Here is a 15125-nt window from a genome sequence, read left to right on the forward strand (position 1 = left end):
CTTCTAGAGAGGGTCCAACGGAGAGCAGTGAAGATGATTAAGGGACTGGAGCATTTATCATACGAAGAAAGACTAAGCGAGCTGGGCCAGTTTACCCTGGAGAAGACTGAGAGGGGATCTGATCAATATGTATAAGCACCTGAGGGGAGAATGTAGGGAGGATGGGGTCAAATTCTTCTCAGTGGCAGCCAGTGATAGGACAAGGGGTAATGGGTACAAGTTGAAACACAAGAAGTTCCAGCTCTTATGTGAGGAAGAACTTATTTACTGTGAGGGTGACAAAGCCCTGGATCAGGCTGCCAGGGAGGCTGTGGAGTCTCCTTCAAAACCTGCCTGGATACCATCCTGTGCCACAGGCTCTGGGTGTCCCTGCTGGAGCAGAGGGTTGGACGAGATGATCTCTACAGGTCCCTTCGAACCGCAACCTTTCTGTGATTCTGTGACATAAATGCCTATATTTTTTAGGAAGCAAAGACACACATACTATAATTTGAAGACAACTTTAAATCAGTCCAGGTAATAAAACTTTGAAACAGTTTTCCACTGAAAATCTTGAATACAAAGAGGTTCACCCCCTAGATTTTACTAAGGTGTTTACCTCCTTCTTCCTCAAACATCAGCTGTCAGCTGAGAGAGAAGACTGCCACCTAGCAGCAAAAATCACAGACAAACAAGCTGGTAAATACAGAAACCTTAACACTTCGGACATCAGTGCAACTGTATTTCTGCTCTTCCAATCTGCCCACAGACCAGCAAATAGACAGTCGCACAGTTGCTCATCCACCAACGGACACGGTCTTAGCCATGAGCACTTCTCAGCTTTTAGGAAGTTTTCTTGAAGGACGGCACAACCCACCTTGTCCCCTCAAGTGCTGTTCTGGGGTAGATTATGTGCAATCCCTCATGAGAGCTGAATTCCAGTTAAGTCCACTGAACAGTGGCCACTCCAGCTACCACTTTCACAAATAACTGTTTCATCCTTTTATTATTTTAAGGAGACTTAGGCCAGCTGCTTATTTCTTATCCCCCTTCCTCCCTCAAGGAGATCTTAACCATATAACTTGGTATCAGATAGAACTTACAGAGCAGAAATCTCAAAAGTGGTAGGATGAAAAACCTGGGCAAAAGGGAGGCAGACAACTTGAGCAAATTATCAACCCACAGAACAGAAACTTTCTTCAGCCCAGCCTTCCTCCATCACTGGTAGTTCTGTCTGCCCAAAGGCCTCTACCCCCTCAGTCATGCCAAGTGTCTAATCAATTATGTATGGCTCCACTCTGAGCAGCTGAAGTCACTGGGGAAAGGTGATAAATGCTTTTATATCATCTATCTCACAGGCTACCAGCAGTGCTTGTAAACCAAAATTAACAGCCTACACCTGAATGTTTTCTAAGCCCATTTAGCTACCCCTTCAAGCAGTCTATAACCACCAGATCAGACACTCATTATCGCCTGTCTTCCAGCAATCATCAACTTTGAAAACTCATGCGGTGTCCAGAGAAGCATTCAGAGCTTCGTGACCAGACACTTTCTCAGAACACAGTTGCTGCTCTTTCCTCTCTGGACACAACACAAGCAGGAGTACTCTGTTGGTCTCCCAAGTGAGAGGGGTTAGACTCTCCAGGGAAGTTTGGATACTAAACAATATTTGCAACAACCACCACCATATGCCAATTAGTCCCTAAGCCAACGCCTCCCAAACAATCAAGAATATGCAATTTCTGTGCTTCCAGACAGGACAAAACATCCAGCTTGGAACATGATCAGTTTTTCCCTAAACCCTAACTTAGCATAGCACGAACTGCTGCAATACCTGCAGCAACCTTACCCTTCTCCATTGCAGCCTACTCCATCCTACCTAAAGGCAATATTAGGACACAGGAGGAACTCATGCAGCTCTTCCCATACAGTGGGAAAAATATCTCTGACATGAGCTATGCACAAAAAAATATTTCTTCTGGCAAGGCAGAAAGCAATTCTTAATGCATAATAAAATCCAGGCACTGGCTGCTTTTGATCTTTCATGCCCATCTACAGCCATAACAAGTACCCAGGAAAAAAAAAATGGAAATGAATCAATACCTTTTCACCAGTTCTGTTTATGATTTTTGAACTTGAAGATATCCACTATGAAGAAAAGGGCAAAATCTGCTCTGAAACTCACCTGTGCCAAGACTGTGATGAAGTTTCTGTTTAAGTGAACAGCTTCATAGAGGGCCAGAAGAATTGCTTCATTTGTCCTGTAAAAGGGATACAAAAGCATACTTAGTTATGGGATACTGACATATGAGAATCTGAAAAGTTTCGCTCTCAGAGAAGCATGACCTATCCAAGCAGATAGATTTTTGAATACCTCTGCAAACCACTTTTTTTTTTCCATTAGCAGTACTTTGCAACCCAAAAAAAAAAAGTTTCTACAGTTTAACTATAGTCTTTTTTCCCCCCTCATATATGAACAATCCATATATGTCTGTACTTTCTGGAAGTAAAGGTTCACACTGACAGCCCAGTCACATTTATCATTTTCCCTCTTAATTTACAAGGCACATTCTTGGGGACAAGAGTGCATGAACCATTGCTTCCTACCAGCCACCTCCAGTCTCTCCATCATATGTTAAAAATGCCTAATACAAACCACAATTTTATACACTTTGCTGCAAGCAATTCAGCTGTTGTTGATTCTGTTTCACCCTTCTCATTTAACTAACAAAAACTCTGTTTGCAGAGGTGCGGTACTCTTTTAGGTACAAGGCCAGAACTGGTTCACTAAGCTTATTTTGCTACACTAAGACATCTCTGTGATGGAGCAGATCATTTTTACTGGCGTGGTAAGTCGCCTTTCACTGTGCAGCTAACACGGGTGCACTTACTGGACTGATATCTTCTCATCAGCATCTGCTATGAACATGCTGCCCACCTACGGAAAGAAAGAGCATTGCACAGGAAGAATCCGTGAAGCCTTTTAGGCCAAGGAAAACGTGTAGACATAACTAAGCCCAAAGTGTTCTGTGAGAGATATTCTCATCCAAGGCACATTTGGAAATTTCTTTCTAAGACCAATAAAATATCATGGGAAAATTCTACAGACCGAGTGGGATGACCATCTATAAACACATTTCTTTCACACTGTTACAGATCAATGCATCACGTGTCAAATGATAGAAAGCAGGACTAAAACCAGATTTCCAGTCTGAATTAGTCTACGATTTTATGAAGACCAGTAGAGATGACTTTCCCATCTGTTTGTCCCCAGGCAATAGCAGTTTTATCCACGCTGCTGCTGACTGATACCTGTCAACGCTGAACTGCACTTACTTACACAAAGTTTTCCTAATGTGAATTAAACCTCAGACTACAATTTAAATCAAATACAAAATCAGTCTGAACAACTAGGACACTGGATCATCTTTACAGTGAGATTAGACAAATTTTCAATTCTCCTATGGGATTCACTAGGGACTCTCTCTGAAAATAAATAAATAAATAAAAAGATAGTTCCTGTTGAAGTGCCAGTGTATCCAAGCTTGAGGAACAAGGAACAGATCTCTAAAGCTAGACACAGACTTGGCTTTGAATATTTCTGGGACACCTTGTGCTGTAACAGCTTCTCTGTTTTAGCCTATATCAACAGACCAGCAATAGGTTTTTAAAAAGAAATAACTGTTTAAAGCATACAACAAATATTTAAAAATTATGGCTACTTCAATGAAGAAGATAGAGTAAACCAGAATTTGATTAGCAATCCCAGAGTAGAGATTTTATCCTTTTGGAAGTGCTTTCCCAGACAGCAATATGCTGCTCACAGCACAGTTACTTCATTTGTTTTTGGTGTGGGTCCATGCATGTCCATCCCTAGGGACATCCCTAACCCAAAAGAGCTTTCGGAATTTCTCACCCGCTGATGAACTTCTTTGAGGTCCCTACCTGAATAATAGAAAAATATTGCTTTCTTACCATATTGGTTAGGGCTGAGAAGAAGCCACTCTGGTGCTCCTCTTCTTTATCTTTGTACTGCCTAAAAAAAGTGGAAAAACACAAACGAACAAAATGATGAGGCTCCAGGTTAGAAATAGAACTAGGATTATTTTATCTAAATACCCATAGGATTGCCTTTCCTGATTAGGATACAGGCTGGAAAGAACTCTAACATTCATATGCCCCTTTCCACGGCATTACAAATGGATACAAAGGGTGTTAAATAAATGTAAATTTTGTAGAGATGAAGTGGGGATGCTGGAAGATGAAACACTGAACAATGTCTCAGCTCAAGTTAAAAGAGAGGTTTAAATGACTTAGGAACTTTTTGTCCAGCAGTGACAAAATACATATAGCCCATATCAGTAACAAAAAGTAACAGAGCAGCTTTACTTCAATCAGCAGCAGCTACAAACTAAACCACTGCTGCCCATTCTATGGATAGCAGGCCACTAAAGCTCACAAACACAATCAAACTGTGTCACAGCCAGGTTCCTGCTTGATTCTGTGCTCCCCTTCCCAGGGAAAGGCAGGCTGGAAGATGGCTCTGAACTGAGGTGCTCTCAGTTCAGGCTCTGCCGGCCTCCCAGGACAGATCTAGGATGCACAAGGGTGTTTCTGCGTGGGCTTGGCAACAGGACAACATGAGCAAGCACCACACCTATTATGGTCCAGAAACATGACAGTAGTGCCTATGCCATAAAGCCCTTGCCTGGGAACAGAGTAAATAAGTCAAAAATGTCAGGTACCCCAGATTTAAGCTAATTTACTTTATTGGCATTGAAATGGGCTAATAAACTTCACAATCATTCATTCCATCTTTGGTATCTGTGAAGAGCTTCTGCCAGATTACAAAACTCAATCTGAACTTTCCATGAAGAAAAAAGCTGCTTGTTGCCCAACATACAAGAAAAGAAATGCTTAGTCAATCGACTGTCTGTCAGTAATTCAGAATAGCCAAAAGTGTATGAGGAATCTCTCAGAAAACCAATGGGCCTTCCCCACAGATTTAACCTGATTAGATCTAATGCAAAACACAAAACAATGATTCAAAAATCTGGGGGAAGATTAAATAAATAATCTGAGACAGCTTTTATCAGAAATGAAGGAAGTTGGGTGGGTGGAGGTTTTCTTGCTTGACACTAAGATGTTAAATATGTGATTTGCAGGTTTGCATCATCTTGCAAGCACTATTATAGTCACAGACATTCAAAAATAATTAAAACATTTTTCCAGATACTTTGGAAATCCTCCCCTTGAAAAGCTGTTGGTTAGCTAAGCAAAACTGCTTAATAAGTATCTGCACAAAAGCAGCAAGTTTTCTTTAGAAGAACTTCAGAAAGTGTTAGAAACACAAACAAGGGCTGGAAACATGTTATTTCTACTGCTGGCTTCTTTTTTTCAGGAGCAGGTGCTGCTGTTTACCATTTGGAGGAGCATCCATTCCCCCAATCACCTCCGACCTGCTTCAACCTGGCATCTGGATAGCCCTGGATACATTGTTTGTTTTAGATTAGGCTCAGGTAAAGCAATTTTCCATCAGAAAAGTACTCAGCAAATCATTTATCATCTTTTCACGTGGGACCATGTGATTTTATGCAAGGTTCACACAGAGGTAGAATCAATGATGTCAAAAACATACAGTAGAAATCTACAGTAACATCTTTTCTGAATTACATTAGCACAGCTGTCACAGATGCATTCACACTGACAATAACAGCAACAACAGAGCTGAAGTACCTCAAGGCATAAGCCTATTCCCTTCCTCTCCAGGCACATCAGGGCTGTTAAGTGATAAGCAAGTGTTTTAAAGTGCTTTAACAAACAAAACAAAAGTTTATTGAAAGGGACAGAAACCACCACACAGCTAAAAATTGAATGATGGTTAGGTCTTACCTGTTGTACTCTGATAAAGCCTGGGCAATAACAAGTCCCATTCCCTGAAAGTTAAAAAAAAAATCTTTATGTTACAAGTATCAGTACAGGAAAACAAATATTGAACACAGTAGTGCTTTACAAGCCAAGATATTCTGCCACGCTACAGAGCATTTCCACTGCAGCAATTTGAACTTAAGGCACACTATGATACAACAAAAGCAACATTGTTCAAAATCAAAGCACCAAAAATTAAAGCTGGATACTTAACTGCAGAAAGTTATAGAGGAGAAAGTTTACTCTCCTGGAGCCTCCACAACAAAGCTTACTCAGTCAAGAAGGCTCAGTAAAGTGGCAAGACCCTTGGAAGAAAAGCTGGTGGAAAGATATCTAAAGGTTGACAACAAAGACCAAAAACATGACAGATCTCTTCAGTTCTTGCAAATGGCCTTGCCAACCCACAGCTGATGGTCATCCTTCTCCCTCAAGCTAATTTAATTCAGAGTGATTGTTCTCACCCTTTAATTGGCATGGATTTTATTGCTTTTATGCCATACACAAAGAAGAACTTGCAAGTCAGGATCTCTCATAGCTTCAGCGTGCTGCCCCCTCCTATCCAGGCTGGAAAATAAAACCTGGGGAGTGGCTACAACCCAAGATTGTAGAACTCTTGGTTTTGGTACACGCTTCTACCAACCTACAAGAATTGCCTTATGAACTGTTAAAGATAGATGAAAACACTGGATAAGAGATTGCTTTTGCCTAAGGAAGTAACTTGTATCTCTTCAGAAAGCAACAGTGAGCAATGTATGGATAGTTCACTAATGTAATATACCAACATTAGCACATTTCTTGTTACCCAGCTTTTCCACCATTCCCACCACTTAACTGGTGATCAGACTATCCAAATCATGAGGTACTTTACTCATCTCAAGAGTTCTGTTAGGGAAGAAACCCAATATTCTAGTATCTCTGTTATAGCACCATTTCCAAATCTTCACATCAGATGCCATGGCAGCCAACACTCATGGAAGAACATTCCCAGGAAGCAGAGAAGAATAAGTCAAATACTCACATTAAGTGTGGGCTCATCATCAACAATGGAAAGCTTCACAATGTAGGGATTCACTGACTGCTCAGAGAAAAAAAAAGGCGGGGGGGGGGAGGGGGAAAGGAAAAAAAAAAAAAAGGAAAAAAGAAAAAAAAAGAAAAAAGTGGGTTTAAGTCCAGCCTTTAAGAAATAAAAGGAAATGTCCCAAAACTTATCTTTTAAGCTTACCAAGCCAACCTAGGAGGAATTTTCCTCTTGCTGCACAACACAGAATGCTCACAATTCTGTAAGAGTGAGCAAGGAAGCAAAAAGGCTACTAACTTGCTCAACTAGGCAGGCTCCTGATTTTAATAGAGAGGACAGGGAGCTGCCTTCTGCTTTGCCAGCTAGACTGGCATCTTGAAAGTGAAGCTACCATCCTGCAAGCACCTTATCTGTGACACACACTCCAATGCAGAAAGCACAAGTGGTGCTGCTGGGACTGAGCATTCCTGTTCTATCTTTTGTGCAACACCTTGCAAAGGTCCAAAGAAGGACCCAGGAAAACATGAGTGTTACAGATTCATCTGTTGCAGTATTAGTGCTCAACACTAATAGTTTGTGCCATTGAGAGCTACAAGTCTTTGGAGAATATAAATGCCTTGAACTCTTAGCCTAACAAAACACAAAGCTCATCTATAAAGATAAGCCCTAACAATTTAGAAAGTATTTTTGAATTTGCAATAAATATTTGTTTTCAATGTTCATGTGTCATGTGTGTCAGGCAAAACTAACAAAGTGGATTTGGAACCAGGACAGCGAAGAAAAGGCTCTTTTCGCACTGCAGATGGGAAGAACAGAGCACTCAAGAATGCCTCAGATGCAGCCTCACTTTACAAGTTACCCAGCTATCTGTCTTGCTCAAGGCCTGAGAGCAGGTTAAAAATAAGACTGATCAGAAAACAACACCTTCCAGTTACTCGGTGCTTCTGGAGAATCAAATTTTGCATTTGATTCAGGGATTGATCTGAACACAGGAAAGCCTTGCCAACGTGCCAGCCCACCTGCTGCATCATGGCAGTGCTACCTGCCCCGCTCAGAAACAGGCAGGAGACTCTCACAGAGCCCATCTGTGCATGAAGAGTAGAAAGACTTTGACCTGAGGCTCAAGAAGAGATTCCCATTAAATAACAATATATGCTCCTTTCTTCACAGCCATATAATCAAAGACGTCTAGATGATATCAGGAAGACATCCTGCAGGCCACTCCATACTACACCTCATGTACAGAAGAGTGGCCCACCTGCCATTGGCTCAGGCCCATCAAAGAAGAGAAGGTTCAGCATGAATTACTCCTGGTGCTCCTGCCGCCCTGCACTCTCCCGGATGGGTGCTACATGTCTCCTGGCAGCAAGATGTCCATGCATGGTGAACAGAGCCAGGAAGCCAGCCAGCCTTGCTGCAGACATCTGCCTCTCTTCTTTCAAATGCCTTGTCCAAATCTGCTCAAACCTGTTCATTAATTCCTATTTTAAGCCTTTTCATGTCTCCTCTGTGCTTCTCTACCCCTTAGAGAGCAGACAGATGAACCACAGCAATGCAGTCACCACCCAGTATTGCTCTATACAGGACAGGGAAGCTTCTAGTGCCTTTCAGCACATTGCAAGCCTGTACCAATGCTGGCAAGTTCAGCTTGCTCTCAGTCTGCACATATAATATGGGAGCTTCAGTCTGCAAATATACAATGAACTTCAACACCTTCAAGTTGTAAAAGCACCTCTGCTAAGCTCACACAATATTCCTCAACTGCTTCCCTATTCTAAACCTGTTACTTCAGAGTTTCCTTAATTTCCTCATAGTGGGAATCACAGCGAAAGGGTTTGGAAGTCTAAATAAATTATACCTGCCACTCCATGGTGCTCATCAATACACAACCACCCCAAAAGCTGCTGCTCAGCAATTTGATAACTCAGGGGGTTCAATCAACCGGTAACAGATATTTAAAAATAGCTTCCGCCTCCACCTGCCTCCATATATAATAATAATAATAAAAAATGATTTTCAGCTCTTCAAATAACAAAGGTCTTCTCTAATCACAACCAGAAAAAAAACATAGGCCTCCTCTTCAGAGATGAGGAACAAGCGGGTTCTTGGAACCGGGGAATACTCAAAACACTCTACGTACTACCCACCATTAGCCACCACTAGTGCACAGAAATGAGGGTGAACCTGGGAGATCATTGTCAGAAAAATTCTAAAAGACAGCCCAATTAAAACCACATCAGAAAAGCAAGCTCATGGAGTAAGCATGCTATGCAAATCCACACAAATCTAGGAGAGAGAATGAGATCAGGGAATATGCCTCAAGTTTCAGCTCAAACTTACGGGAAGCAGGTTCTTGCTAGAAAAAAACAAAAATCAAAAGAGAACAAAACCCCACAAGCTAAGCACATATAATACCTATTTAGATGCTTAAATTATCTTTACATTTGCAGTACAAGTTGGGGGCCAGAGTCTGCCTGATTAGCCCTCACTGGGGACTTCAACAGTTTCACTGACATTCCTGATAAGACCACCTCCTCTGCAGGCAGGCCACCTTGCAGGGAATTAGGGCTTGAATAATAGCTTGTGTTTGTTGTTTGTTTTGTTAAAGGGATGGCTTTAAAATAATTTAACCTTGCAGAACTTTATATAAAGATGAATAAAAAGATGAATTTTCTGACCCCCACAATGACTAACAGCTACTCCAGCACCTGCTGTTGACAAGATAGAGGAGAGGGAGTGCAGAGGTAGGCATGAAGGTCTGCCAGCTACACTATCTGCAACCAGACACCAGTACAGAAAAGCTAGGCGGGGGAGAAAAAAAAAAAAAAACCCACACACACATTTTCACTTTTTTCTTTTAGTCCTGCTTAGCAAACAATGACATATGATTCTAGCAGGTTGAACATGAAGATTTTTTTTCCCCACTGCAATGTTATCAAGGAGCATGTCTACTTAAAAGTCACTGCTCTGATTTTATATTTTAACTTGCCGTTCTAAAAGACATCTTAGAATAGCGAGAAAATGAGGAAACAAATGCTTTGCCCATAATATTTTGTCTGTCTGGCAGCCTTCTGTGTACAGTCAGCTTCATCATTTTCCTGATGTATTCAATCATTTAGTTGCTCTTCTGAGCTTCCTTTTCGTAGTACCAAGGTAGAAATATTTTATAATCTTGTTCCACATCTCAGAGAAAACTATGATAGACAGCTGAATACTTAAGTATATACCAAGAACAATTTTTTAAAATTATTATGTTTCAGATCAATGACATCCTTTTAAAGGTTCCATCTAAAGATGTGCATATATCACTTTTACTCCTCTAACAGAAGTTAATGAGCAAACTGAAGTTTCAGGTCACTACACTGGTAATAAAATCATGGACAGCTATTCCTCAGGGAATTTGAAAGGAGACTAGAAAATTCACATCCCCAAAATATGAAAGAACACGTTCATGCAAAACACATCAGTACTCTCATTAAAGACAGAAAAAAATTAGAGTCAGCTAATGAATTTTCAGCCTAATTAGATTTTTTTTAAGTAATTGGAACCATGATTTAGCAACCAAATGGAAAAGAAGGAGAGGAAAAAATAAAAAAAAAAAATCACACTATGCAAGCCAAAATTTTCTTTGCCAGACATCTGCGCCATGTTGGCTTAAAAAAAAAAAAAAAACCAACACCCTAAGAAAAACACCAGCACAAAGAGTTAATTTTCTTTGGGTGCCCAATTTGGAGGAGTGTGCTTTCCAGAGCACCTGACACTAACTAAATGCTCTATTGCATTTAGTTAAAAAGCTACTGCAAAAAGCAGAGGACAAGTCTTATGTACTCAAAGACCTCTAACTTACTAATGAGATAAAATGCAGTACACAGGGATCCACAGCTCTGGGACAAGACTAGACAGCTCTCTCTTCTGAGCTGAATGCTTCAGTTAATGAGCTATCATCAATGCGGATAAGGAAAAAAGTTATTTCAGCCATTTAATCTCGTCTCTGCCTTGGCCTATTCCATAGGTCTAGTCATAATCCAAATAAGCTCAGTTTTAAAAGTAGGTAGGGTGTTTGTTTGTTTTGTTTTCTCCAGTAGTTCTTTGGAAAAGATGCATTCCAGAACTTTCTTTTTCTATCTACTAATTTAAATTCATTGAAATTCTGCAACTGCAGAAAAAAAATGAAGATGGATCATTAAAACACCATGTCCTACACAAAGAAAAGTCAAAACTATTGTCCTTTTTGACATTCATGTTTCTTTTTCAAGGCAATGAAAAGTAGGAAAAAAATGGAAACGCACCACAAAGTAGCCCAATTCAGAAAAATAAAGATGAACAAAGTTCCTGAAGAGGAATCAAGTAGAGATAGACCTTTCCTGATATACTGGCTATTATGTTTCAGTTCTGTTTTTGGTCACATCTTCAACATCTCTTTGGGGATCCACATTCTTTCAGTTTGACTGCAAGGTTATCACTGACAACTCTGTTTATTTTGAAGACTGTAACTGCACACTCACACACAGAGGGAAACAGGCAAGTTCTGCGCAACAGCACCTCTTCCAAGACGACCTTCCCCAAAATGTTTCCACTAAGGAAATACAAATCTCCTAGCTATTTTCTCTCATATCTGCAAAAACTAACTATAAGAACATCATATATATTTGTATATATACACATATCAAAGGCAGAGGCAAGAATAGCTGCCTCAGTCAAGGTTGAATTTCTTCTAGCAGTCTGCACAACACCCATGTAAAGCTTTGCAGCTATATGTTGGTATTCTGATATCTGTTTTAGCTTGTATTGTTAAAATAAAAATACATTGGAGGTCTCAATTCATACTGCTCTGTAGGTTTCTAACAAAATAGAAGGGATTTTTCCTGTTACCTGAATACTTACCTCATACTTTCTGTAGTTGACCAACAAGGCAAGAAGGACAACAGCATCATAGCCATGTTCCCTGCGACTAAGTGGGCTGGACAGAATCTGAAATAAAGAATCACATTGTTCTGCTCAGGCTGGCTTCAGGAAGCTGGCAGTGGCTCTCACACCATGTGCGGCTGTGCAATGTATACGTAAGAGCAAACAATGTGATAAATGAAAAGCAATATTCAAGATTTTGGGAATGCCAATGCATGCAAGAAAATCTCAGTTTCCACAAAGAGAAACTTACTTTAGCAGAGAGAATGTATAAAGGCTGTCTGGGTATAAAGGGCAAATATACTTCTCAATAGTACTGGACATATCTCAGTGCCCTGTCAACATTGTGCAGTTTTTGTGGGTTTTCCCAAGCACTTCTGGAAAGTGTAAGTTTATCAGAGAGTAGCAAATAGCTTCACTATAACCTGACTTTAAAAATAAGCTCCTCTGATAAAGAATTTCTCTGCAAAATTAGCCCATGGGCCTATTAGGCTTTTATCTGAGTAAAAATTTCTCAAGTGAAAACAGTTTAAAGACTTAGTGACTGAAAACAGCAGACGAGGGAGGCTGGTAGTACAGGTGAGGAAGGAGAGGAAACCCACAGCCTTACGAGTGAGCCATGGATGGAAGGCACATGCCACAGCAACTAGATAAGTTGTACTGAAAGAGGTAAAAACCAGACACATCATTGAAAGTTCACACTATAGAGAAAGACCCCCTCTCCTAGAAGGAGAGCTCTTACCTGTAAAATAGCTTCAAAGATACTGTTAATCATCACATACTCCAGGATGGTGTTCTGGCTAATGTTATCTGTCACCTGAATGCAAACACATATTTTAAAGTCTGATCTGACCTCCACCATGATGCTGTAGCTACCTCTGGCATACACTAGAAACTGAAGAGTTATACTACCAGATAGACACATTTATCCAGAATCTCACACTTAGTCAGCAAGTCAAGGGTGTGAACAGCACTAGAGCTAGACATGAAGTAAAGGAAATCTGTCCTGCCTCCCACATCTTCGCCGGCAAAAGCACGATCCGCGTACAAAGAGCTTCCATTTCCTCTGTGGATGGGTATTTCACACAGCTACACAACAGCAGTGTCAGCCACTCAAGCAGACTGCTATACTACAGGCAGGAATGAAAAAGCAGGGCCCAGATGCTCCATCGAGTCCTCTCTCATTCCAAGCAGGGCAGTGAAAACCTCCCTTATGGCCTACTATCTCTTATTCCAAGAGATGCTGAGTAGCCATTTGCTGCAATTTCTTCAGTGTTCACATCCTCACAAACACTGGCTACTCCAAACTTATTCTGCCTTTCTTCAATCTCTGTCTTCTGCTTCCCTCTTTATATATACACACATATCTGAGACTTCGTCGGTATCTCTTTCCCTTAAGAAAACGGGTGAAGATAATTCATGCTTCCTCCTGCATTTGCCTCCCTTTGCTCCTGCCGGTACCTATCTCATAATAAAGTCTTTGTGGCAGAAAAAGTCTGTCAGTCTTTATCACTACCATGGTTAAAGCAATGAGGCCATGCTCTATGCTGATGCTTTTTTTCATCCATAGTTTTGCCCTCTTAACCTTAACAGTGTTAAACTTCAGCTTCATACTACTGCTTAAATTTTGAGGTAGTTAGATGCCTCGCAATGTGGCTCATTTAAACATTTAAGTTATTATACATCTAGTTTACTTACCGTCACCAAGCAGAGAAGTAGCTTTAGACACAAACTTTTGAGGCTTTCAGAACCTTCTGCACAGAGCAGCGCGTCCAAGCTCTCCATCAGATTCTACAGAAGAACAATTATATCATTTTAAAGTAATATTTATACTTATACTGATATTGCTGTATTTGAATCCTTCAAAAAAGGCTTCTTATATCAAATATTCCTAATAAAGCCACATTTGTTCCAGAATCAGTAATTAATCCATTACAACTGCTATATACCCCACAGGCTATATTCACATCATTGGTTCTCAACACTGTGTTGTGTTAGCTACATTTTAACGACTTTAACGACAGACCTTCACAATTATTTCAGAGTTTTCCCCAAAGACAACAGGATTTTGTATACATATAACAAATTTTATTCACTTAGTAGTTCTGAGTTCTACAAATATGGTCTTGCTTAGCATTTGCAAGACAGCATTTTCTGTGCTTTCTTTTTTTTTCCCCCAAGATTTCCCCATTTTTCCTATATACATCAAGACTTTTTGTTCTCATGCAGCTAACCTCCAGTTTAATAGTATAAATATTTGTTATTATTCAGAATAAATACTGTATAGACATTTAATATTCACAAATAATTGCTTTCCAAATTACTAGCTAAATGACAGATAACACATTAATTCTTAAAGGAAGAATATACTTCTAATAGCTAGGTAAATACTTTGGGCTTCTTTATTTTTGTTTGCAAAGAAAACAGGAATTCAGCTTTATCCCTGGTTTCTTTTTTTCTTTTTTCCCCTCCCAAACTCAGCACCTGACAAGCACCAAATAAGCTTACAACAGTGTATGCACTGACGGAAATCAGAGCACAATGGCTATAGGCTAAAAATTAAAGGCAAGATATGAGGCTCAATAGTGGGGACTAATGACCTGTGCCAGTCTTTCATTGCCTTAGGATTTCTTAACCGTAATGAAGCTACACCACAAAAAGAAAGGAAAAGAAAGCAAGCACTCTGTTATTTTAACAAACATGGAGATCCAAAGCATCCTACTTTGAGCCACTCATAGGTGAGAGACTTCAGGACAGTTACATTTAGTAATTGGCAAGTCCACATATAGGCACATCTCAGCAGACACAGTTGTCTGCAAATAATTGCCCCTGCAAAATAGCTGGTGTGCAGCAGTGTTTCTTTACATTTCCAACTCCTCACCTTCATACAGAGCTCTGCCTTATCAAAACCCACAAGTATGTTGATTATGTCAAACCCAGAGGTGGATTTGTTCTTCTGATGGACACCCCGAATCAATGCACACAAAGTCTGCAAAAGAGAAAAACAAGTGCAAGATAAAGCCACACATACTACTCAGTGGCAAAATCTGCTCTAAATGACCCTCAGAGGATTAGCAAAATACAGATACTTGAATGAATAGCACCTGCTTGTAAGCCATACATTTGTCTCAACTCTCCCATCTGTACTGTTTCTAAGCACCATCTTGGATGCTGATGACTCAGATTAGAGAAATATACATTATCCATACTTTTTTTCCTGTTTATTCATCCCTTCATTTCACAGCACTTTCAAGAAAGGCAATCTCATAGCTTCTTCTGTGCAGACCCAGTTTGT

At 40.3% G+C, this 15125-nt stretch overlaps 1 protein-coding gene across 4 annotated transcripts in view; it reads right to left on the bottom strand.

The window, feature by feature from the left end:
- The window catches only part of ARMH3 (armadillo like helical domain containing 3), a 121454-nt gene that overhangs the window by 95588 nt on the left and 10741 nt on the right, over positions 1-15125 (bottom strand). For all 4 annotated transcript variants that reach the window (XR_015913594.1, XM_088528701.1, XM_088528700.1 and 1 more), the window contains exons 5-13: positions 14712-14819; positions 13529-13621; positions 12573-12647; positions 11810-11896; positions 6926-6982; positions 5872-5915; positions 3955-4015; positions 2871-2917; positions 2165-2240 (exon numbers count right to left, since the gene is read on the bottom strand). Coding sequence is in view for 3 of the 4 variants with exons in the window: in XM_088528701.1 (XP_088384827.1) it covers positions 2165-2240; positions 2871-2917; positions 3955-4015; positions 5872-5915; positions 6926-6982; positions 11810-11896; positions 12573-12647; positions 13529-13621; positions 14712-14819 (648 nt within the window). In the remaining variant the exon portion in view is untranslated. The remainder of the gene's footprint in view (positions 1-2164; positions 2241-2870; positions 2918-3954; positions 4016-5871; positions 5916-6925; positions 6983-11809; positions 11897-12572; positions 12648-13528; positions 13622-14711; positions 14820-15125) is intronic.

This window comes from Tinamus guttatus, unplaced genomic scaffold (assembly GCF_059628265.1).
Source record: "Tinamus guttatus ecotype Peru unplaced genomic scaffold, ASM5962826v1 Tinamus_guttatus_pri_ptg000314l, whole genome shotgun sequence".
Classification (NCBI taxonomy): domain Eukaryota; kingdom Metazoa; phylum Chordata; class Aves; order Tinamiformes; family Tinamidae; genus Tinamus; species Tinamus guttatus.